Source organism: Hemitrygon akajei, chromosome 4 (genome assembly GCF_048418815.1).
Source record: "Hemitrygon akajei chromosome 4, sHemAka1.3, whole genome shotgun sequence".
In the NCBI taxonomy this organism is placed as follows: Eukaryota; Metazoa; Chordata; class Chondrichthyes; order Myliobatiformes; family Dasyatidae; genus Hemitrygon; species Hemitrygon akajei.
This window is the reverse complement of record NC_133127.1, coordinates 102019472-102046509: the sequence shown is the minus strand read 5'-3', so window position 1 is coordinate 102046509 and position 27038 is coordinate 102019472. Positions and strand designations below refer to the sequence as shown.

Here is a 27038-nt window from a genome sequence, read left to right as displayed (position 1 = left end):
ATTCATGCTGACGCAACTGTATTTCTATATTATATTCACTATCCTGTTATTACAAATTACTATAAATTGCACATCGCACATTTAGATGGACATGTAAGGTAAAGATTTTTACTGCTCATGTATGTGAAGGGCATAAGAATTAAAGTTAATTCAATTCTATCTAGAATACATCTCGGAGGCCAAAGAGCTTATCCACCTGGATAGCCAATGACGTTGTAGATCAGAATTCTCCAAACTTGATAGCCAGTCTGACTTTCACCCTGACAGTCGGTGATCTGTATAATAGTCTGTGCTCAGCATGACCCTGGTGTGTAGAACATGCAACATATCCTTATGATGCACCAGGATGTAGTCCAGGAGGTGCCAGTGTTTGGATCGGGGGTGTCTCCAGGTCATCTTAAACTTGGCTTTCTGTTGAAACAGCATATTTGTTGTGGGCAGGTGAGTCCTGGACTGGACGTCCTGCTCACTTAAAGAAGGTGAAGCTCTCTTACTGTGACTTAGTTGAAGATCAGTTCACATTTTATGAGTAATTAATACAGAAAAACCAGTAATTGCAAAGGGTTCACAAACTTTTTTCTTGCAACCATATTCACTTTGGACCTCTCGCACTTCCTGTGGCTCCACAGTAGATTTCCACAGAGATCTTTAAGGTGATCTTCTCTCTCTCTCTCTCTCGAGCTACCCTCTTGCTTTTACTATACTTGGGAAATGTTTTGGGATTCTCCTTTATCTTATCTGTCAGGGATAACAACATTTTACCCTCATAATTTCCTTCCTAATTTTACCCTCATAATTTCCTTCCTCCTATATCCCTTATACTCTTCAAGGGACTATTTGATTCCAGCTGCCTATGACCAATATATGTCTCATCAGTTTCTCCATTTTTCTTTTCTACCAAGGCCACCTAATCCTGCCAGCCTTGCCCTTAACTGAAACAGGAACATGCTGGCCCTGAACTTCTTTTAACACATTTGCCAGATGCTCCTTTGCCTGCAACAGCCTCTCAACTTTGGAGAATTCTGATCGACAATATCACTACCAGTAACATTATGCTTCCCCCAATTCAGACTTCAACGAAAACAAGTCCTATCTTTTCCATGATGATTTTGAAATTAACAGCATTATTTTAATAGTTCTATTTCCCCACTGACATATCAACCACTTGCACGGCCTCATTTCCTAAGAAGGAGCTGGGTTCAGCTCCTTCTAGGTTAAGTCCATCTACATGTTTCTTCAGCTTTTCCTGGACACTCAAATTTTGCCCCATTTGATACCTTAGCATTAAGGGAATCCCAGTTAATATTAGTAAAGATAAAATGACATAGTATTACAATCATATTATTCCTTTCCCTCTGTATGATTTCCCTTCATATATGCTCTTCTATTTCCTGCTGATGAATGGGGAGCCTATAGTATAAACCCTTCCCTATCCACCCCTCGAGATTCTATCCATATGACTTTTCCATTGCAGAATGACTAGGAACTGTCTGACATTTGGTATCTCAACTCCACAATCAAGATTCACACCAACATCAGTCATCAATTTACAGCACACCTATGCATATTCTGAGTGAACTCCAAGTCAGCTACAACTACTTCACTGCAACATTAATGGGATTATAGCTTTCCATTAACATCCCTCAGACCACACAGATCCTCTAATAGTCAGTGCCTGCATCCTCTGAAAACAAAAATCCACAATGAGACCACGAAAAACATGAAGCGCTTTCATGAGTCACCTTTCAGCAAAGGCAGCTATCAATGATGAAATTCACCACAGCATTCAATGTGACAGTATAGCCTTAGCAGACCAACAGAAGAACATGCAAAAATCAGAACACTAAATTCAATATTGTGTCTACTGACCAAAAATTGTTCCAAACATTATACCCTCCCATATGCTCCAATGGCATGGACAACTAATAGTGAATCCCCTGGAGCAGTAAGGAAGTGCCATCAATGCCATTTCTCGAAAATCCTCCATATCCATTGCAAATGTCAGTGTCCTCTCCAAGACCAACATCCACAGCATTGAGGCTCTGATCATACTCACTGGGTTGGTCACTTTGTTTGTAGATCTGACACCAGACTCCCAAATCAAACACTTTACATGCTGCCACCAAGCAGGAGGTTTCCTCAGGAGAAAAAAAAGACCTTTCCTGTGAAATTCATGGGAATTCTTAAGTCAACAACTGCTCAAAATGGAGACAAGGCATCCAGGAAGTCTCTGAGTACCTCTAATTTATTCCATGGAAGCACTCAGAGACATTGCAGAAACAGAAGGCATGCACAATCTTCCAAAACAAAGTCCTAAACTCTCCCCCCCCCCCCCCCAACCCCGCAGTACTATCTGTTCTACCTGTGGAAGATTCTTAAAGCCACCTTAGATCCCATAATACAGGAGTTGAAATAAATAAGCTCAATCACAAAGACTGCCTAATATAATTTGGATTTCCAAACATATACAGCAAGATGCCACATATAAAGTTACTTCAGAAGAGCACATGGTGGGGATGGTTATACATTAGCAAACCCCGAGATAAGCAATAAACAGAAAACAGAATGGGATAAAAGGGCCATTTTCAAATTTACAAGCTGAAGTTACAACTAGAGTGTCACAGGAATGAATACTGCGGCTTTAACTATTCTCAATTTCCATCATGACAGAAAAAGTCAAGCTCGTCTCATCCATGTTTATTGGCAACACAAAGATAAGCAGGAGATTGTGAATAGGACACAGAAGTGGCTGCAAAGAAACATAGATGAAATGAGTACAAAAGAGAGATGCATTTTAGTTGTAATGCGGATAATTGAGAGGTTATGAATTTTAGTTGGAAGAACAGTAAAACAAATTATTCAATGGCACAAAATAAACTAATGCATATTTATGAGGAGACCAAACTGCTCTCGTATGCAAAAAACTAAGAGAACGTAGCTACAGAAAGTAATAGATAGCAAAATGAATTGCTGGATTACACGTTTTCCCCAGTTTACAAATGCCAGACTTACGGGCACCTTGTACATATGGACAAATGGTTGGGAGTCAGTGGGATGGATTTGCTAGAGAGGGAACTTATGGGTGGGAACAGGCACTTCCACATCTCTTCTCTCATCAGCATAGGTCTCCCACTGTCTTAAGCCACAACATTTAAGAGCTGTTGAGATGAACAAAGCTGGGAATGCTGAGCAGACTCACTCACTTACAGAGTAAAAGTGAGGCTGGATGGGGACTACACTTCTCTCATCTTCTTACTCTCCACACACCATTTTCTGTTTCTGACTTAAAGGTCTTTCTGATTGGCCTTTGCCATAACTACATGAAGTAAGACAGTACAGCATGGGCAAAGGCCTTTTGGCCCAAGATGTCTGTGGCAAGCATAATGTTGACTTAAACTGCACATCTGCCTGCAAATGGTCAAAATCCCTCAATTTCCTACCTGTTCATATGCCTGTGTAAATACTCTAAAATGTTGCGTTTGTACCAGCTTCAGCCACCTCTCCTGGCAGAGCATTCTATACACCCACCACAAACAAGAGAAAATCTGCAGATGCTGGAAATCTGAGCAACACACCCAAAATACTGAAGGAACTCAGCAGGCCAAGCAGCATCTTTGGAAAGAAATATAGTCAATGTTTGTTTGGCAGGACTGGAGAAAACAAGCTGAGAGGTAGATTTTTAAAAGGTGGGGGGAGGGGAGAGAGAACCACCAAGTAATAGGTGAAACCTGGAGGGGGAGGGATGAAGTAAGGAGCTGGGAAGCTGGTTGGTGAGCTGAGGTGAGAGAGGGAAAAGGGGATGGGAAATGCAGAAGGTGGGGGAGGAGTGTTGGGGGGCATTACCGGAAGTTTGAGAAATCGATGCTCATGCCATCACATTGGAGGCTATCCAAATGGAAAGGTGTTGTTCCTCCAACTGACGTGTGGTCTCGTTCATGACGGTGGAGGAATATATCGGAATGGGAATGGGAAGCGGAATTAAAATGGATGGCCACTGGGAGATCCCACTTCTTCTGGCAGACAGAGTGTAGACGCTTGGTGCAGCAGTCTCCCAATCTATGTCGGGTCTCACTGATGTTCAGGAGGCCACACCAGGAGCACTGAACACAGTAAGTGATCCCAACAGACTCACAGGTGAAGTATTTGTGTTCAGTGGTCCCAGTGTGGCAAACATTTCTCCAGTCCTGCTGAAGGGTTTCAGCCCAAAACTTTGACTGCACTTCTTTCCATGGATGCTGCCTAACCAGCTGAGTTCCTCCAGCATTTTGTGTGTTGCTTAGATATCTACCACTTCCTGAGTAAAAAAAATGATTTCTAAATCTTTAAATTTCTCCTTCTCAAATTAAATCTATGTCCTCTTGCATTCAACATTTCCATCCTGGGAAAAAGAGTGAATATTCACCCTGTCTATGCCTCTAATAATTAGATATATATTTTAGTCAGTCTTCCCTCGATCTGCGCCTCTCAATCCAAGATTGTCCAATCTCTCCTTCTAGCTAATACGTCCTAATGCGGGCAACATCTTGATGTACTGTTTCAGCATCATTTCCAATGCTCCACAACCTCTTGTAAAGATGTAACCAGGAAATTAAGTTTCAGGATAACAAGTTACCCACATTAGAGTGCATCAGGAAGAACAGCACCTCTGAATATTCAGATTATTTTGTAATTCTCCAGCTCAGACAGCTTTAAATGCAACACTTCTTGCCTGATTTAGTCTCTGACTAACAAGAGAATCAAGAGTTTATGCGAAACAGTCAAGAAAACAAAGTTGAGGCCAACTTTTTAGTTGTTCCTGTAAATTGGAGTCAGAGTCATATAGAATGACAGGAGAGAAACAGTCCACAAGATGTTGCTTAACCTGCTGAGTTCTTCCAGGGTTTTTACTGCTCTAGCATGCAGCATCTGCAGTCTCTACAGAGAAACAGGCACATAGGACAACCACGTCTGTGCCAACCATAAAAGATCGATTTTTACAGTAATGCTACATTGATCTATTTTATCCTTCCCACATTCTCATCAACGCCAACCAAATTCTACCACTCACTGACACCCAACAATCTACAGTGGTTATTTAACTTACCAACCGATTGTTGAGATATGAGAAGAAATCAGAGCACTTGGAAGAGAACATACAGACTCTGCACAGTCTGAACTGAACTGAAGGTCAGAACTGAACTCACATGACTGGAGTTATGAGACTGCAGCTCTAGTCATTCCAGAAATCTATTGCCTTCTTATTTTAAGCATTTCCATTATAATGGTGATGTTTACTACTTTGGCACAGAACAAAGTCTGCTATTTCTTTTCCTCAAGATCTGAAGTTTGTAATATACATGAATCTGACATTCTCATTCTGTGACAGCAGGACTTCAGGTATTAGTTACAGACAGTCCCCGAGTTATGAACGTCAGGCTTATGAACAACTTGCACTTACGAACGGCCTGCCACAAAGCCTATTATATTGAAAATCCGAGTTAAATACAATGGTTCATAGTAACGAATGCACGCACTACGTTGTGACGCTCATGAAAACATTGCGTGGCTTCAGCGGTTTGTCACCTTGTGGAAGGTCATCCCGCCATTTTAAGTTTGATCACTCAGCACTCACTGTGCTGAGCGTGTAACTTTGTATTTGGCCTAAATTTTTCTCTTATTTACCCTTGTAACCATGTCATCAAAGCATAAATCTGATGCAAGTGTTAGTGATGCATCAAAGGAAAATAATCATGGTTGAAAATAAGGTGGAAATTATAAAGGGAACGGAAAGAGGTGAAACGCCATCAGTCATTGGAAAGGCGTTAGCCTACAGTCAGTCAACGATCGGAACAATTTTAAAGGATAAAGTAAAAATAATGGAACACACGAAAGGCTGTGTTCTTTCCCCAATGAAAGCTACAATTATTACTGAGCTACGCAGTGGTTTAATTATTGAAATACATACATTTCTTAAGTATTTTATATGCATAGATAGGTAAAATGTATACTATATACTAAGACAAACATTTGACTAACTGACGCTAAATAATACCAGATGTACCTGTTCCGACTTACGTACAAATCCGACTTAAACACGGGCTCAGGAACGGAACTCGTTCATAACCCGGGGACTGCCTGTACTAACAAGTGATGTTATTTCAGTCAAGATGGCGCCTGCATACAACACTTCTTCAGATGACACCTTACGGATAGATCATGAAACCATATATTTCACTTCTTTTACTTTTGTTTTTCATCTTGAATGTGATTCTGGAACTGTTAAGAGCCTGTGATTTGCAGTTTAGAGATTGTTTGCGTGATACAGCACTCTGCAGTCTCTGAGGAGATTCCAGGTGGCAGAAGCAGCATGCGGGAACCTCATGGCGAGAAGGCTGCAAGCCAATGTTCGACTCCATTTTGACAAGAAAAGCTTCCCTTGTTTGCCAATTAAAGTGAAGAGGGAGATTAAAACGCCAGCCGGCTGCCTTTTTAAATCATCGGGGGAAATCGCTCTACTGACGGAGAGGGGAGACCACCTTTTTTTATTGCCCTGCTATAGAGAGGGAGAACATTACCCAGTTTTTCTGTATTTTGAATAAGCACTTGGACTATGGACTTTTTTTTCCTGTCTTACAATTTTTTTTAATATTCTGCCTGTTTTTGACCAATCTTTCACATTTTTTCGTGTGTAGAGGAGGGGGATTTGGGAGTAGATGTGCCTGTTCCATTTTTGGTCATTTTTTTGTGCAAGGAGGAGGAACTTGGGGGTTGATGATCATGCTACTGTTCTTTTCTTTCTTAGTTTCATGGCTATCTGGAAAAGAAGAATTTCAGAATTGTACACTTTGACAATAAATTAACCTTGGAACCTTTATCAACTCTTCCAGGTTTCTAGTACATCTGCAAATAATGTTTCATTATTTGCCATGAGTCAGCAAAGATTGTTGTTTCAAATATGGGCTGAGGTTTAAAAAAATGTGGGTTGCTAATACTCAAATTCTGCTCGACTAGCTTTGAAAGTCAAAAGCTATAGCTAAGTAAGAGATGTTTTCAACCTACATTTTGTAAAATAGTTGCTGAAGCAATTTAATAGTGATTGCCCATAGTGAAGTAGTGCTACAACCAAGCATGAATCAAAGACAGGGCATACAAATACAGACAATATAAAATGTGATTGCAATACATCAGTTCCAGCATTCAAGAACTGAAATGCCCTCCAGCAGCAGTACGCTATTCATTCTGTACTTCTTATGGAGTTTCTGCTTACAAGAACAAAATAACATTTCCTACGACAAAACGAAGTCTGCAATACATGGAAAACTCCACCATCTGCAGGGTTCCCTCCAAGACACACACATCACTCTAACTTGGAGTGGGACAATCCACACTAGGGGTGCATAAAAAGAGCTGCTATTTAAGCAAGACGGCAATTAAGATTTTGAAGGCAGAGTTTCCACGTAATTTTTCTGATTTGAAGAGCGACCCAGGAGGCAAGAAGCAGTACGTAAAAAGAGCTACCTCTCAGTCAGTTCCACAGTAAAGATTGAGAAGCTTTTAAATACCAGCAGAAGGCAACCAAAAAAGTCATTAAGGTAAAGATGGAATACAAAAGTAAGCTAGCCAATAATATTAAAGAGGCTACAAAAAGTTTCTTCAAATACATAAAGTGTAAAAGAGAGGCAAGAGTGGATATTGGACTTCTGGAAAACAATGCTGAAGAGAAAGTAATAGCGGACAAGAAAATGGCAGACAAACTGAAAAAGTATTTTGCTTCAGTCTTCACAGTGGAAGACACTAGCAGTATGGTGGAAGCTCCAGGTGGATGGAGTCATGATGTGCGTGAAGTTAGTTACTAGAGAGGATTTTCTTGGGAAACGGAAAGGCCTGAATATAGTTAAGTTAGAAACAAGAGAAAGTTTGCAGATGCTGGAAATCCAAGCAACACAGGACAGGTCCACTCCTGTTGAAGGGTCTCAGCCCAAAATGTTGACACTACTCTTTTCCATAGGTGCTGCCTGGCCTGCTGAGTTCCTCCAGCAGTTTGTGTGTAAAGGTAGAAAAGTTACCTGGACCAGATGGTGTACACCTCAGGGTTCTGAAAGAGCTGGTTGAAGAGATTGTGGAAGCATTAGTAACGATCTTTCAAGAACCACTAGATTCTCAAAAGGTTCCCACTGACTGGAAAATTGCAAACATCACTTCACTCTTCAAGAAGGGAGAGAGGCCAGTTAGTCTGATCTCAGTGATTGGGAAGATGTTGGAGTCGATTGTTAAGGATGTGGTTTTGGGGTACTTGGAGGGACATGATAAAAAAAAGGCAGTTTTTCCTCAAGAGAAAATCTTGCCTGACAAATTTATTGGAATTCTTTGAGAAGTAAAAGGCAGGATAGATAAAGGAGAATCGGTTGATGTTGTGTACTTGGATTTTCAGAATGCCTTTGACAAGGTGCCACACATGAGGCTGCTTAACAAGCTACAAGCCCATGGTAGTACAGGAGAGATTCTATCATGGATAAAGTGGTGGCTGACTGGCAGGATGCAAGGAATGGGAATAAAGGGAGCTTTTCTGGTTGGCTGCTGGTGACTAGTGGTGTTCCACAGGGGTCTGTATTGGGACTGATTTTTTTTAACATTATATGTCAATGATTTGGATGATGGAATTGATGGCTTTGTTGCAGCTTTTAGATGATACGAAGATAGGTGGAGGAGCAGGTAGTTTTGAGGAAATAGGGAGGCTACAGAAGAACTTGGACAGAAGTGGCAAAGAAGTGGCAGATGGAATACAGTGTTGGGAAGTGTATGGTCATACACATTGGTAGAAGAAATGAAAGAGTTGACTGTTTTCTAAATGGAGAGAAAATACAAAAATCTGAGCGTTTAACAGTCATCCCTCAGAAACTGGTGGGTAAACTTTTGGATCTTAACATTTCTCTGTGTAAATGACTCTTGGACTTCTTGATAGAAAGCTCAGTCAGTCCATGTTAAGAGCCCCCCAGGACTGTGTGCTCAGCCTGCTGCTAACACATGACTGCACATCCCATTCATACTAAATCATCAAGTTCTCAGATGACACAATAGTAGTTGGCTTCATCAACAATGACAATGATACAGCTCAGAGAGGAGGTAGAGAAGCTGGTAGATTGGTGCGAGCACAACAACTTGAGTTTCAACATGGAGAAGACTAAAGAGATGACTGTCGGTATTAGGAAGGTGCAGGCTGACAACTCCTCACTAGTCATAAACAGCTCCTCCATGGACAGAGTTAGGAGCACCAAGTTTCTGGGATGCACATAATTAACCATCTCACCTCATTCCTCAATACCATTCTTAGTCAAAAAAGCACAGCAATGTCTCCTCTTCCTGAGGAGAGTGAAGCAAGCAAGGCTCTCCCCCTATTGGTCAACATTCTAACCAATTTTTAAAGGAGCACCAATGAGAGTGGCCTGAGCAGCTGCATCACTATCTAGTCTGGAAATTACAAGACGCTTGACTGCAAGACCCTTCAAAGGATTGTGAGGACTGCAGAGATTATCATTGGGGTCGCTCTTACACCCATCAAAGATATTTATCAGCAGTACGTTCGCAATGCCCTTAACAATGTTCACGATCCTTCCCAACCATCCAACAACCTCTTTGAACCACACTCCCACCTCGCACCGCATCATCAGGAAGGAGGTATTGCAGCATTAGAATAAGGACTGTTAGGATGGGAAACAGCTTCATTCCCCCAGATCATTAGATACCGAACTCCCTGCTACCACCAAGGTCTCATCAGATGTGAGGCACCAGAAACATTATACAGTTTACTTTTTAACTTGTGCCGTAAATGCATCTTAGTATTTGTTAATTTATTTGTGGTAATATTACTTTATGTGCTGTGTGTGAGTTATACAAACTGCATTGTGCACCTTGGTCCAGAGGAGCATCGTTTTGCTCGGTGGTATACATGCACTGTACTTGTTTGAATGACGATAACCTTGAGCAGTGCAAAGCAGTAGTTTACAACTACCATATGAAGATCAATTTGGGATGAGCAATTAATACTGGCTTTGCCTGCACTGAGATCCCAAAAATGAATCTGAAATATTGGTACTACAATTAAAAGTTAACCTTCAAATTCAGTGTGTATGAACAGCATAACCAAATGCATATGATAGTTGCTTTGGCTGACCACTTGAAGAACTTGGCCTTCCTTTGGCAGTACCAGTTTAGCTTAAACCAAATCATTAATAGTTTCAATGTCAATGGTGGGGTGAAGAAAAAAACATTTTGCAAGCACAATCTCCAGTCCAAATGAACATAAAGAATGTCCAACAGATTTGTGAAAAGGAGAATTTCCACATTTTACTCAACACTTATTCCAATTTATATACATTCATCCCAAAGAACTAAAATAACCAAAAAGCCTCACACTGACAGCACATATTTAACAATCATAACTTGAAATTTTGATCCAAAGAATTTTTAAAAAGGTAGACAGAGTATTAATACAAAACTATTTGCTGAATTTTTTTCTGTAACTGTTAATAACTATCAAATTAGTATTGCTTGTAAACATTCAAAAATCATGTTACTGTCTTAAAAAGTGTTTGCATTTGTTAATCCTTGACTCAATGAACTACAATACAAATGCAAATATAAAAATCTTAGAAGACTTGCCTTATTGCAGTGATGTCTGTAGTTGAAAGCACAATTCTGATGCAATCTCAGAATTTGCACACAGAACTATCAAGAGATGGCTAACTACTATTCCCGAGCAATGAGCTCCCAGAGGATATTTACCTTTTCACTTTTCTGCTTCAGTGCGTTTTAGAATAATTCCCAAAGCAAATAAAAATTCATTCCCTTAAATTTCAGAGCAAAAGATTTCTTTGAAAGAGAATGCTGTCTATTAACCCTGAAAAGCTCTGAATTTACATAATCTCCCTACTTCACACTACCCAAGGTCCAGTAAGTATAGTTCCCAGTGATTAGATGTCACAAATTCTCAACATAGAACGTCACACTTTGTACAGTTTACAATTTTTTTTATAACAAATCTGTAACAGCTGTAACACTTTTTTTTTTTACAGAAATCTGTAACACTGACATTACAGGATAATGTGACTCAAGAAAAGATGAACTAGCAAACAAAATACTATTGCAATTCAAAACAAAAATAGCTCAATTTTAGATTTATTCTCAAATTGGTTCAATGTCGAAACAACTTAATTCAGAGGAACTTAATGCTTTCTTTAACATACAAACTGGCAGAGCTTATTCAGCAGAGCACTTCCACAAAACATTTTCAACACAGCTTGCTTGTCCTTTTTCGAGTTTCCAAAGAAATATCTTTTCAGACCCCAACGCGATACAAGTGGTGAGGTTTGGAACTACAGGATTATCAGTGTTGACTCAAAACAGTCTCTTCAGGTGGGTTCTTGAACATCCCAGAATGCCCCCCCAATCTACTTTTTTCCCCACAGTACACACATACCTCTCTTCATCGCTCACACCTGCTTCCTGATTTCAACTAAGAGATAAATTAATAAACCATCACTGGGTGTTGTTGGAAAATTATTCTGTCACTCCTCCCACTTACATTTCCCTGACGTGTTTATAAAAAACTAAGGGCTGATCTGGTGCAAGAAATTTCACTTGGAGAAAAAACAGCAAATGTGTAGTCTTTATGAATGTGGGGTTATGAATCCAGCAACACGATGGGGAGGGAGGGACACTGCATTATAGGTACATTATATTTTGATAATATTCATTCCTTCAAAAATGGTCTTCATCTGCTGAACATAAAAGTATTTATGGTCTTGAAACCGAATGTTCCAGTTTCACTTAAAAACAAAATTACTAAATAAGAAATACTGAAGGTGGAAAAATATCAAGGTAAAACAAAAATCAAACAGTAATGAAAATACCTTGTTATTTTAAAAAGCCCAAATTTTTTAAAAATTAGAACCCAAATTCTTAATCTGTTCACTTTCTTGTACTACATAGTCAGTCTTCTGTGTCACTCTTAACCTATTGACCATCTTGAGATACAAGTCAACTTAATTATGTCTTCAGAAAAGCATAAATTGAATAACTATAATGTGTTTGTGGGGCAAAGCAAAGAGAAAGGAGATAAATACAAGTAACAAATGCAGCAATATTTACCATCCTGTGTCTCTGAAGCAGATGTTGGTGATGCAAAAGCTGAAATAGGTTGATCAGCTGAAGATGGTGGCCATCGTGGAAGAGGTGCCATAGCAACTGGAGTTTTTACTACATTTGGTCTGCTGGGTGGATAACTTTGGTTCATATGATGAGGCGTTAAAAAGGGAGAGCCTAAGTTCAAAACAGAGTTCATTTGTAAACAAGCATAATAACAATGTCTCATAACCTGCATTCTGCAGTGGTGAAGCAGAAGTGCTTGCCAATTAATCTTGAAGACAGCTGCCCAAAAATTGAATGAGCTCAAGTGACCTTTTCTGACATCAGTTTTCGTCAGTCATCCCATTATATGAAATGCAGCAGCTGTGATTTACAATGAAGGATACTATCCTTCATTGTATCTAGTCCTTTCCATTTTCCAGAACCCTTTTTGCTTCCATTCTTAGCTTTTTAATTTTTTTAACGTCTGTTTTTTGTTGTCATCTAGTCTAAAAGAGCACACAGGTTGCAATAGATGTTTGCAGCCAATCACAGTGAAGAATTCCTTGACAGCAAGCACAAATACAATTTTTAATTAACTTTTTAAACATTTTGCAGAATGAAATATAGATGAGAGCACACATGGGTGAATGCTGAAGTAACAAATTCAAGGTAAGTTTAAAATGAGCATAATTAATCTCTCCATTAATGAGTATTGCATCTTTACTTTTAAAAGAGCACTTTATCACCACATATAATTTCACTGACTCTTCCAAAGTCTAGGCTGAAAAAGTCAGCACTGCACACCTTGCAATTCAGAGACCAACAGGGAATTGAAGTCAGCAGTTTATGTATTTTGCATTTACAAGTATAAGTTCTGGCAGGTTTCATTCATTGCAATCGTGAAAACTGATAGCCACATTTGTCACTGAACATTCCACTCCATTAAATACTGTACAACCTAAGATTCAAACAGAATGCTGACATAAGTGGATAAAACAATGATCTGATTTGTAACAGAAAAACCAATCATTTGACCATATGGTTTACAACTTATAGTCGACCTGCTAACATTTTAATACTGGGTTGAGGCAAAGACAGATTTGCAGGGAGTAGTGAAAATTGCTGTAGCCTTGCATAGTCATCATCTAGTCAGCAATATAATTTTACCTTGAAGACTCATTTAAACTCACACATTGCTTCAGGCAATCACTTTACTATTAAGTATTTAATATGTAGATAAACAGGAAAAGATAGAAACCGCTGATAAGTTACAAATAAACATGAGGATTGATATGCTCTGCTCTCTTCTCAAAAAATGTACAAAGCAAACAACCATTGCAACCCATGCACTCTCCTGGAACAGATGAAAAAAAGTTAAAATTATAGAAGCAAAAAGAAACTAGTAAATTCAAAAGACCTAGGAGGCAATGAGAATATTTGCCATCATTCTCAGAATCAGGTTTAGTATCTATGGCATATGTCAAGAAATTTACTATTTTGCAGCAGCACTACACTGCAATACATAATAAAAACTGTAAATTACAATAGGGGCATGTCCTAGGTGATGGGGGTCCTTAATTTTTACATGCTAACTTTTACATGCAATGAAATCAGTCACAGACAGTTTATTAATCAACTCATTTTACATTTGTAAATTAAGTTCTTGCAAGCAGTTTTTAAAGAGTTCAACAATGCTGTAATGATAATCTCACGTAACCAAAACAAAAATAATACTTTTGGAACCAACAGGTAGGCAGTATCTATGCAAAAAGGAGTTAATATTTCAGCTTGAAGAATCTTCATCAGAACTGGGAAAATACAGTAATGCATACATCTACACATTCTGCTGCAATTATCCCTTTAAAGTTGATTCCATTTGTGCTGTTAGTCTTAGGAACGCTAAGCAAGGTACCAATATAATTGGTTTTAATTGTTCCTATAGAATGCTTTCTAAAGCAAAGCTGAAACAAATGTCCTTTTTAATATGAGGAGTTCATGCTTCAACGATTCCAGAACAAATAGTGCAAAAACTATTGCCTTGTTGAGTAACACTATGAAGGAACAGAGATTAGTAAAAACAAAGAATACATTGTCCCACTGATGTTCTTTAATTAATCTACACTAGAAATGGTATCCAATCGTTAGAAGTTTAGATGATTTAGTAACTCTGGCTCAACACATTAGAGCAAAATGTAAGTCAGGGAATCCACAACAAAAGCGTACAACTGAGGCCAGGGTCTGAACTGTGGCCTGGATATGCAACTATTGCTAGGATTCGGAGTGCAGGCCAGATGCACAATCAGCATAAGTCATGGAGAGGCTCTTAGAAGCAGGCAGCCTCCAGAATGGCTTGACAAGTTGTGGCTCCCTGGGTTTACTTTTAATTCACCTGCACTCAGTTTGACACTCTCTTTAAACTCAACGCTTTCTGAAAAAATAATTTCATTACTGTGTAACATATAAAGTGTAACAAAGTTGTGCTGCGTATCAAAAAGTGTTAAATCCAAGTCTTACAAATCTGCTAGTCCAACACTATCAAAGTCCCAAGGGAGCCAGATTATTATTGTTTCACTTTAATTCAAAAAGTCCAGCTATACATATAATTATTTTAAATTATAACAATAACTGCAATCACACACAAAATACTGGTGGAACGCAGCAGGCCAGGCAGCATCTATAGGCCGAAGCACTGTCGACGTTTCAGGCCGAGACCCTTCGTCAAGGCTAACCTAAAGAAAAGATAGTAAGAGATTTGGAAGTGGGGGGGGGATCCGAAATGATAGAAGACAGGATGGGCAGAGAGAGAAAAAAAAGGAGGGGGGGAATAAATAAATCAGGGATGGGGTAAGAAGGGGAGGAGGGGCATTAACGAAAGTTAGAGAAGTCAATGTTCATGCCATCAGGTTGGAGGCTACCCATACGGAACATAAGGTGTTGTTCCTCCAACCTGAGAGTGGCTTCATCTTGACAGTAGAGTCATTCTGATATATCTATCCATGGCCTCCTCTACTGTCAAGATGAAGCCACACTCAGGTTGGAGGAACACCACCTTATATTCCGTCTGGGTGGCCTCCAACCTGATGGCATGAACATTGACTTCTCTAACTTCCGTTAATGCCCCTCCTCCTCTTCTTACCCTATCCCTGATTTATTTATTCCCCCCCTCCTTTCTTTTCCTCTCTCCACCCATCACTCTTTGCCTGTTCTCCATCTCCTTCTGGTGCTCCCCTCCCCCTTTCTTTCTCCCTAGGTCTCCTGTTCCACGATCCTTTCCCTTCTCCAGCACTGTATCCCTTTAGCCATTCACCTTTCCTGCTCTTAGCTTCATCCCTCCCCCTCCTATTTTCTCCTATCATTTCAGATTTCTCCCTCCTACTTTCAAACCTCTTACTATCTTTTCTTTCAGTTAGGCTACATCCACACTACACCAGATAAATCCATAACCGAAGCTTTTTTCCTTCGTTTTTACACACTAAAACGGCATTTTCATCCCCTGAAAACAGAGATTTTCAGAATCACCCTCCAGAGTGTGTAATTTTGAAAATGCCGGATTGGACAGAGCAGTGTGGACGGGGTAACCAGAGAAATCTGAAAACGTTGTCATGACTTGCCGGAACAGATGGTGATGGCAGCGTGCCATTTCATTGTTTTCTTGAACACAACCTAACAATTTCAGAACAGACAGCAACCAGACTGAAGCCAGAAGAGTTAGAAATGTACTCACCAAATACTTTGACCCATAACTTACTGAATAAATAAGTATACTCACTTTGCCCTGTTTTCTGTCCTTGCTCATATGAAGGTGGTTTACCTATTTATGCAAGTACTTCTCTGACAATAGATGTGTAACAGCCTAATGTAACATTGTATGGAAATATGAGATAATTCTGATGCAGACATGTTTTATACATTTAACAAGGGGCTTTATTAATGCAACAGAGTTTGTCAGTTTTTCAATGTTTGTCGTCAGCCTGGTCATAATGTCTGTGAACTCCCTATCGGTTGCCTTCATACGCTCCAGTATTTGTTTTTTTTTAGTTTTAAGTCCTCCTGTGCGAGAGCCAACAGCTGTCCGTCGTTTAAGTTTTTCTAGTCTGTAACCACACAAACACGCAACAAGTCTTTCACGGCAAGATTCGACACCAAACGTGTTGCTTGTTTTCGGTGGATGTGTCCTGTGCATGCGCAGTAGGAGGAGATTCGCCGAAATATCCATTTTAATGTGGACAGAGATATTTTTTTAAATGCCTGGTGTGGATGCCTATTGTTTTTACGCGAAACCGGCATTTTCAAAATTATCCGGTCTAGTGTGGACGTAGCCTTAGTCCTGACAAAGGGTCTCGGCCCGAAACGTTGACAGTGCTTCTTCCTATAGATGCTGCCTGGCCTGCTGCATTCCACCAGCATTTTGTGTGTGTTGCTTGAATTTCCAGCATCTGCAGATTTCCTCGTGTTTACATTTTTAAAATAACTGCAATCAAGTCATTTACTTTTAAGTCAATTTTTGGCTTTGTCACATTAACCACAGCAGCTCTAGAAAATCTTCACTCAAAAATCACCAAACTCTCCTTTTGTGCTAATCAAGTTTAAAATAAAACATTATATCAATTTCCTTCACAGTAAAGCCACAGGTTTTTTTAAAAAATGCAACTGTTTCAAAAGCATAAAGTAGATAAATTTGTCTTTACAATAAAAACGAACATCCATTCCTTCCAAAAAATAACTCAAAATATCCCCTACCTGCACTTGTTTGGCTACTTGCACAGGAAGGAAAGACAACAGGATTGACAGTAGGACCAGTTGGCATTGCCAGTGATGCTCCAACTTGAGGTTGCAAAGAAGCACTAGTATTTCCAGCATGGCAAGATTGAAATGATGCCTGGGCATGCTCCTGCCCCGTTTTTGGCAGTGCTTTTGTTTGACCGGACGAGGCAATAAATGAAGGTTGACTGGTGGCCTGTGAGGTTAAGGAAACATCATACTGGGTGTTGAAATTAGACACAGCTTGATAACAGAAACTAGGGTAAGTTTGGTGAATAGTAGCAGAATGGGATGGAAAAACCTGAGTAGTACTGTGAGAAGGGACAAAGTAAGGAACTTGAGTTGGGTAAGGTTCACCACTTGCAATGTAACTTGCTTGCTGAGGAGTGCTTATAAATGCCTGCCCAGATTGCGGTCTGGCAGTAGTCATGTTAGGAACACGTGGTATAAATAATGAAGAATCCATGGAAAGAGTGGTGTACATCTGGCCAGATCCTTGAGTATCACCCAAAGATGTAGGACAGAGAGGTCGGATGATCTTGTGAGCAGACGGCTGGTAGCTGTTCTGGTAATTGAAGTCATACTGTTGAACAGTTGATCTAAATGGTTCTTTATTGGGTACTGGCTGATGACATTTTGGAGCAGTACTGCTGTTCTGCAGAGATGCTCCATCTCCAGAAGTCAGAGGATGCTGCATAGACAAGAAGTTCTGTGTGGGGCCTGAGAAAATAAAAATAGTAAATATCTTGTTATATCTCATCAAATTATTTCCAATGTTAGAAACAAAAGGCATGATATATATATGCAAGCAAATATAGCACGTTTGTGGTTTTGTTGCAATACCACTGCACATGCAGTAAAGAAAATTTTAAATCACAGTTGTTACACAGTCCTCAGTTAACATTTTTCCACATCTTCCCTCAGTTAACATCTGCCCAAAAGCCCAGTATGCCTTGGCACCAATCAAATGATACCAATCTCACACAGAGCAGGAAGAAGTTTATCTAAGATTACAATGGGATCTTGATCAGTGGGCCAGTGGGATGAGAAATGGCATGCAGAGTTTCATTCACATGAATATTTAAAATTACAAGATAGCACATTTCAGAAAGACAAATCAGAGCAAGACTAACAGAGTAAAGGATAGGCCTGGGTAGTGTTGCAGAACAGAGACATAGAACAGAGAACAGAGACCTCAGTGTGCAGGTACATAGTTCCTCTAAAGTGCTGACATAGGTAGAACAAATGGTGAAGAAGGTGTTTGGCAGAATCTTGAGTACGGTAGTTGAGCTATAATGAAATGTTGTAGCTGTAGAAAACATTAGTAAGGCCATATACAGTTCTGGTCAGCTTGCTATAGGAAGCTTATCATTAAAATGGAGAAAGTGCATAAAAGATTTATGAGGATATTACTGGGACTGAAGGGTTTGGGTTAGGAGGAGAGGCTGGAATTTTTCCCCTAGAGTAAAAGAAGCTGAGAGATTACCTGAGAGAAGTAGACAAAATCAAGAGTACAGTGTGCTTTCTTAGCCATGACACCCACCAGGTTGGACCAGGACAAGAAGATTGGAACATGAAGATTCAGCCATCTCTGCCTCAGCACCACTGACGTAAACAGGGGCATGTGACCATAAGACATAGGAGCAGAATTAGGTCATCTGGCCCATCAAGTCCGCTCTGCCATTCCATCATGGCTAATCTTTCTTTTCTATCTCCTCCTCAACCCCAGTACCCGGCCTTCTCCCCGTAATCTTTGATGTCATGTCCAATCAAGATTAACCTATCAATCTCTGCCTTAAATACACCCAACAACCTGGCCTCCACAGCTGCACATGGCAACGAATTCCACAAATTCACCATCCTTTTGCTAAAGAAATTTCTCTGCATCTCTGTTTTGAAAGAGCACCCCTCTATATGCTCTTCTCGCTCCCTGCAGCTCTTTGTTTTACAGCCATTGAAAGGCTGTTCTTATAACACGTTACAAGGCTCTCTATCCCCTTCAGGAACTTACTGTTCCTGCATCACATGCAAATTTGTAGTGAGTTAGAACAGTATCTGGCTACTCAGTTGTGTACAGAGAGTAGAGAAAGGCACTATGAACAAAGCCTTGGCTGCATTTCACAAAGTTTCATTGGCTCTCAAGCACTTCAGGTGACAGAAGCTGTGAAAACTACCACTATATTTTTACTGTTATAAGGCACTTTAGGAATAAAATTATTTTTTAAAAAAATAATTCTAAATACAACAGCACTGGAGAAAGTGTTTATGAAATATAAACAACACACACAAAATGCTGGTAGAACACAGCAGGCCAGGCAGCATCTATAGGAAGAAGCATTGTCGACGTTTTGGGCCGAGACCCTTCATCAGGACTAACTGAAAGAAAAGATAGTAAGAGATTTGAAAGTGAGAGGGGGAGGGAGAAATGCAAAATGATCGGAGAAGACAGGAGGGTGTGGGGTGAAGCTAAGAGCTGGAAAGATGATTGGCAAAAGGGATATAGAGCTGGAGAAGGGAAAGGATCATGGGATGGGAGGCCTAGGGAGAAAGAAAGGGGGAGGGGAGCACCAGAGGGAGATGGAGAACAGGCAAAGAGTGATTGTGAGAGGGGCAGAGAGAGGAAAAAAAGGAGGGAGGGAGGGAGGGAGGAATAAATAAATAAATAAATAAATAAGGGATGGGGTAAGAAGGGGGAGGAGGGGCATTAACGGAAGTTAATTAATGTGAAGGGTCTGGGCCCAAAACGTCGAATATGCTTCTTCCTATAGATGCTGCCTGGCCTGCTGCGTTCCACAAGCATTTTGTGTGTGTTGCTTGAATTTCCAGCATCTGCAGATTTCCTCGTGTTTGCGTTATGAAATTTAAAGACAGGATAAAAAATTGCCATAAAGTATCCTGGCACTCAACAGGCCAGGCAGCATCTATGGGAAACAGTGAACAGTCGACGTTTCAGGCCAAAAGCCTTCATGAGGTCCAGATGAAGGGCCTTGGCCCAAAACATCGCCTGCTGAGTTCCTCCAACAGGTTGTGTGTGTTGTTTTGGATTTCCAGCATCTGATTTTTTTTTTGTGCTCGTGATATCTTGGTACTGTTGGAGCAAAGAGGAATCAATTCCCAACATTAAGCAGATAAAGCTAAAATTAGGCATTAGCACTTCTGTGAAAAGTTAAACTTATGTTTTTATTTAATCGGAGCTGTCCTTAAGACCATAAGACATAGGAACAGAATTAGGCCAATCAGCCCATCAAGTTTGCTCCATTCCATCATGAATGATCCCAGAACTCACTCAACACCATTACCTGCCTTCTCACCATATCCTTCAATGCCCTGACTGATCAGGAAATTATCAACTTCCACCTTAAGTATACCGATGTACTTAGCCTCCACCGTAGTCTGTGGTAGAGCATTCCACAAATTCACTACTCTCTGGCTAAAAAAATTCCTCCTTACTTCTGTTCTAAAAGGTCGACCCGCAATTTTGAGGCTGTGTCCTCTAGTTCTGAATACCCCAACAATAGGAAACATCCTCTCCATATTCACCCTATCTAGTCCTTTCAACATTCAGTAGGTTTCAATGAGATACCCCACATTCTTCTAAATTCCAGTGTTCAAGCCCAAAGCTGCCAAATGCTCCTCATATGTTAACCCCTTCATTCCTGGAATCATCCTCGTGAACCTCCTCTGGAATTTGAGATATGAGGCTGAAAACTGTTGACAATACTCCAAGTGCAGCCTCACTTGTGTCTTATAAAGGCTCAGCATTATCTCCTTGTTTTTATATTCTATTCCCATTGAAATGAATGCTAACATTGCAATTGCCATAGACTCAATCTGTGAATTAACCTTCTGGGAGTCTTGCACAAGAATTCCCAAGTCCCTTTGCACCTCTGATGCTTAAGTTTTCTCCCCATTTAGGTAACAGTCTGCACTATTGTTCCTTTTACTAAAATGCATCATCATACATTGCCCAACACTGTATTCCATCTGCCACTTTTTGCCTATTCTTCCAATTTGTCTAAGTCATGCTGTAATCACATTGCTTCCTCAGCACTACCTACCCCTACACCTATCTTTATATCATCTGCAAACTTTGCCACAAAGCCTTCAATTCCAATGTCAATTCAATAAAAATTTGTCTTTTTATATTTAAAAAAAACATGATTCTTAGCAATAGTTCTAGTAATATATAGTATTGTACAGGTAGTCCCTGACTTACGAACGTCCGACTTACGGACAACTCGTACTTACGAACCAAGGAAGGAGAATGTCATCCGCCATTTTAAGTCGAAACCCGACGCCGTCCGCCATTTTAAGCTGTTGCCGTTGACACTGTGTTGAGTGTTTAACTTTGTATTTGGCTTACAATTTTCTTAGTAAGATTCACCCTGACCCCACGCCCCCCCCCCCCCCCCCCCATTCCGGTCAGCTGGTGGCACAGTGAGATCAGCGCCGGGCTGGACAACAGAGGTTTCCAAGTTCGATCCAGTGACAGACTGCTCCCGTGCCGGGTGATGTCGGTCCAGTGACTCCCGTACCATCTGTGACGGGTTGATATTGAGCTCGCAACTCAACCTCGTAAAAAAAAACATTGCCACCTCCAGTTTAAATTCCCACGCGGAATATTGTGGATGATCAAATACCCAAACCCAACACAGCCCCCACTTGTCCCATTCATCCTGTCTCAGTGCAGTGGTCGTTAGGACCCAGCGGACCTCGGGAGCCGGCGGAGTTCGGGACCTGCCGCCTGCAGTGTTTCTGTTCCGTTGATGGTGTGCAGTGGTCCTTAAGACCCAGTGGACCTCGGGAGCCAGTGGAGGTCGGGACCCGACGCCCGCAGTGTTTCTGTTCTGTTGACGGGAAGCAATTGCAATTGAAAATAAAGTGGAAATAATAAGGTGTTTGCAAAGAGGTGAAACGCCATCGGTCATTGGAAAAGCTTTAGGCTACAATCGGTCAATTTTAAAGGATAACGGATAAAGTGAGAACAATGGAACATGTGAAAAGCCCTGCCCTAATGAGAGCTTCAATTATTACTAAGCAACGCAGTGGTTTAATTATTGGAATACGTACATTTCTTAAGTGTTTTATATGCATAGAAAGGTAAAACATATACTAAGACAAACGTTTGACTGACGCTAAATAATGCCAGATGTACTTGCTCTGACTTACTTACAAATCCGACTTAAATACTGACTCAGGAACGGAACTCGTATGTAACCCGGGCATAACCCATGCACTGCCTGTACACTTAAGAAACATATGTATTCCAATAATTATGCCACTGCATTGCTTAGTAATAATTGTAGCTTTCATCGGGGCAGGGCCTTTCACATTGTTCTCACTTTATCCTTTTTGCTGAGCTCCGCCGGGTCCTAAGAACCACCACACTGAATTCCCCAGGTCCTAAAGTCCACCACAGGTTAACTGGGACAAGTGGGGGCTGTGCTGGGTTTGGGTATTTGATCCTCCACAATATTCCATGTGGGAATTTAAACTGGAGGTGGCAGTGTTTTTTTTAAGAAGTTCGAGTTGCGAGCTTGATATCAACCCGTCACGGATGGTACGGGAGTCACTGGATCGACATCAACCTGGCACGGGAGCGGTCTGTCACTTGATCGAACTTGGGAACCGCCGTTCTCAAGCCCAGCACTGATCTCACTGCGCCACCAGCCGACCGGAAGGAAGGGGGGGGCAGGGTCAGGGTGAATCGTGCTAAGAAAAATTTAAGCCAAATACAAAGTTACACACTCAACACAGTGTCAACGGCAATGACTTAAAATGGTGGATGGCATCACAATCTGACTTAAAACGGCGGACGGCGTCCTCCTTCCTCAGTTCGTAAGTACAAGTTGTCCATAAGTCAGACGGTCGTAACTTGGGGACTACCTGTATTTCAAAATTTCATGACAAAGGATTTTCTTCTCAGAAGTGTTGTCAACTGTTACTCCAGATTCAATTTTCCAATAATGATAAGGAGACATCCTAGTTCAACTGGGTATGAAAATATGAATGCCCAATGCCTCTGCCTGAGCATGCTATGGCTTCAGTTTCTTTAAAAACGTTCCATCGTCCGCAAGAGCCAATGCCAAACACACAAATCGAAGGTGTCATACAAAGTACAGTAATAATCTGCAATCTATAATACCTGTTGAAAGCTTTATTCAGGGAAATTATTGCTTTCCCAGCCTAAGGGAATTTTACAAGTTCAGTTTTGAGACTGTTACCTGGGAAAATACAGTAATAATCGTCATAATAACCCAAGAGTCTTGTACATGATGTTGGATTCTGATGTTTAAATCTAAGGTTATTTCAGGTCAGGAAAGAAGCACCTAACTTGATGATTCATGATTGTTTTAATAAGCATTGATAGAACAAAGAGAAATTGAAACAGACAGTGATGGAGGTCTATGAGGCAAAGAAAGAGACAGAGGAACTGAGATACTAACATACAAATAGCCAGCTATTTTTATACTACAAAGATAAGGAAAATTCCATTCAAATTTGTAGATAAGCATTGACCAATGAAAAAGCACTTATTCAAATAATGCAGAATAAAGAGAAGCTTCCTGAGCTTTCCAGAATAATACTAATAGGGGAACACAATGAACTTGCATAGACATACTATTATCACTGGGAAGCATATTAGGCAGTTTACAAGTTATTAAATAAAATACAAGCAGATAATTAATTGCTAAACAGCAAAGAAAATATCAATTAAACAGTATAATCTAAGAATTAAACAGTCAGATCCAACAATAATCAGAATTTTAAAAATCTGAAACACTAAATATCCTGCTATATTTCTATGCCTCCATTATTCTAACATTTAAACACCTTCTGTATTTTCAATCCAATTATACAGGTGAAAGATAGCTGTACTCGTACATCCAGGAATCTGCAGGCTACAGTAACAGAATAATATTCATACCTGAATGCTCAACTATTCACATACCCATTTTAACTTATTTCATGCAAATATCCCTTCTGGCTAACATACATACTAAGAATGCAGTGAAGAAGACAAAGACACCAAGCTGAACAGCATGACAGCCAGGAAAATGGCCAGATGGGACCCAAGGGAAAAAGATGACTGGATTCACAATTGGCTCAGTTGAAGGAAGCAGAGAATGCTGGTCGAGGGTTGTTTCTTGGATTGCAAGCCTGCGCCGAGTGGTGTGCCACAGGGGTCAGTGCTAATTTCTTCGTAGTTCACAGCAACGAGGTACTAACGCAGCTCAACAAAATCCTGGAATATTGGGTTCAGTTCCAGTCACGTCATTATCGGAGGGATCACTCAAGTTGAGTATGATATTCTCATAAAGAGTTGTCTATTGATACATCTTCTGGTGGCTACAGAGGCCGATCCAAGAAGGTTATGAGCAGTTGCAGATATTTACCAGAATGCTGGCTGGATTAGAGTGCATTTCTTATGAGGATAGGCTGAGTGAGTTAGGAGTTAGGACTTTTTGGAAGCAAAGGAGATTGAGAGGAGACTATAGAGATGTACAGGATGATCAGAGGTGTAAATCAGAGTCTTACACCACAACCCCCCCACCCAGGCAGGAAGGACCATTATAAAGGAGCATCATTTTAAGGTGATTGGAGGAAAGTATAGAGGAGATTATCAGAGATAAGTTTTATTTACACAAGGAGTGATAGGTGCATGGAACGCACTGCCAGGGGTGCTGGTAGAAGCATTAGGAGACTCTTACATACAGATCAAAGAAAAGTAGGCTATGTGAGAGGGAAGGGTTTGATTACCTTCGGTCAGCAAAGCATTGTGGGTTGAATTGCTGTAATGTTCTGTGGTTGATGTAATTGATAGAAACGACTTGGAAGTGAATCCACAAAGGTTGATTAGCAAGTTTGCGGGTGATACTGTAATAGCTGATATTGAAGACAATGTAGTAGGTTATGAAAAATTACAGAGGGATCTTGACCAACTAGATATGTGGGCTGAGAACTGGCATATGGCTTTCAATCCAGATAAATGTGAGGTGTTGCCTCTTGGAGATCAAATCTAAGATAGGAATAATACAGTGAATGGTAGGGTCCTGGGGAGTGTTATGAACAGATGGGCCTGGGAGTACAAGTATATAGTTTAATTAAAGAAGCTTCTCAAGTGGTGAAGAATGCATATGCACATGCACACTGGCCTTCATCTGTCACAGCACTGAGCATAGGATTCGACAAGATATGCTGCAGCTTTATAAGGTAGTCATGCTTATAATACTTGAAGTATTATGTAGAGTTTTGTTCACCCTCTTATAGAATAGATGTTATCAATAGAGGTTATTAAACTAGAAAGAGTACAGAAAAATGTTACCACAAAATTGCCTGGACTTGTGAGCCTGGGTTACAAAGAGAGGTTGTGTAGATTAAGACTTTGTCCCCTGGCACATAGGAGACTGAGCAGTGATCTAGTAAAGATATACAATATCAAGTATAGCATAAACAAGATGAAAGCACATAATCTATTTCCCATGGGGTACCGTTAAAAACAAGAGAGCATAGGTTGAAGAACAGAGGGGAGGAATTTAAAGGGGATATCATGGGCTACTTTCCCTGTACAAGACAATGGTGAGGCTTAATTTGGAACACTGCATGCAGTTCTGGTCACTCACTTACACAATAGATATAATATTGACGGGGTGCAGGAAAGATATTAATAAGATTGATAGAGTACAGAAAGGAATTTACAAGAGTGTTACTGTGAGTTGAGGACCTGAGTTGTAGGGAAAGGTTGGATACTCACTCCTCTGATTCATGGCCCAATGTGCCAAAAGCTCTCTTTAAGATCCTAACTATCTGTGATGCCACTTTCAAGGAATTATATCACTGGGAAGTGCAGAAGAACAGAGAGAACTGAGAACATAGATGGCACACTGGTCTTCTCAATACTTTGATTTCTGTACGGGAGTTGGGAGGTTATGTTGAAACTGTATATGACATTGGTGAAGCCAAATTTGGAGTAATATGGACTCCTACCTACAGGAAAGACGTCAATAAGATTGAAAGAGTGCAGAAATTACAAGGACGATGCCAGGACCTGAGAAACCGAGTTATACGAAAAGGTAGAATGGGTTAGGACTTAATTCCCTAGGAAGTAGGAGAAAGATGGCAGATTTGACAATGGTATACAAAATTATGAGGGTTATAGATACGGAAATGCAAGCAGGCTTTTTTCCACTGAGGTTGGGTGAGACTTGAACTAGAGGTCATGGGTTAAGGGTGAAAGGTGAAATGTTTAAGGGGAATATGAAGGGAAGCTTTTTCACTCATAGGGTGGTGAGAGTGTAGAACGAGCTGCCAGCACAAGTGGTGGATGGGGGTTTGATTTCAACATTTAAGAAAAATTTGACACAACTAGGCATATTAATAGTTCACCATAGACTAGATGAGCCAAAGGCTGCAGTGTTCTATGACTCTGACTTAGTATACCTCCCAACAACTTACCCAATACCAATGTCACTGGCCTGTAACTTCCCAGAGCCTTTCAGAAACAATGGAACAACACTCCACCTTCACTGAACACCCAACTCTCCTCTCTCCTCAAACTACCAACCCCATTCCCCCCCCCCTCTGATCCCAGCTCTCACCTGTGCTGGGTGTTCACCATACCCTCCTACGTTCCCCGCCCTGAGGCAGAACATTCTGTCTTCACTAAGGGTTTCACCTTCATCCCCGTGTCCATACCTCAGTGAGGTCATCACCCACCATGATGCTGAGCTCTTTCACCAAGTCCTTCTCCATGCCTACTTCTTTAGCAAGGACTCTCCGCCCTGCACTGATGCTCCTTTCACCCACCTTCAACCCTCCTCCTCTTCCTGGACACTCATCCGCTCTGTATCTTTTCATTCCAATTGACGACGGGACATCAACTGTCTTGACTTCACCACTCTCTCCTTTCAAACACATTGCTCTCCATTCTCTGTGCACTAATCGTATCCTCACCACCAAACTTGTAGATAAAGGGGATGCTGTAGTAGTCTGGTGTACTGACCTCCACCTTGTGGATGGCCAGCGACAACTATCAGACACCTCTTCTTATTTACCCTCGAACAGGATCCCACTAAGGAGCACCAGGCTATTGTCTCCCACACAACCACTGACCTTATTAGCTCTGGGGATTTCCCAAATACTGCCACCTATCTCATAGTTCCTGCATCCCA

At 40.7% G+C, this 27038-nt stretch overlaps 1 protein-coding gene across 5 annotated transcripts in view; it reads right to left on the bottom strand.

Annotated features, from left to right (window-relative positions):
* Nucleotides 1–27038, bottom strand: part of LOC140726568 (protein transport protein Sec24B-like) — a 182927-nt gene that overhangs the window by 139880 nt on the left and 16009 nt on the right. For all 5 annotated transcript variants that reach the window (XM_073043125.1, XM_073043124.1, XM_073043127.1 and 2 more), the window contains 2 exons: nucleotides 16846–17586; nucleotides 12127–12297 (listed from right to left, as the gene is read on the bottom strand). In XM_073043125.1, the coding sequence (XP_072899226.1) occupies nucleotides 12127–12297; nucleotides 16846–17563 (889 nt within the window). In that variant the 5' untranslated portion in view covers nucleotides 17564–17586. The remainder of the gene's footprint in view (nucleotides 1–12126; nucleotides 12298–16845; nucleotides 17587–27038) is intronic.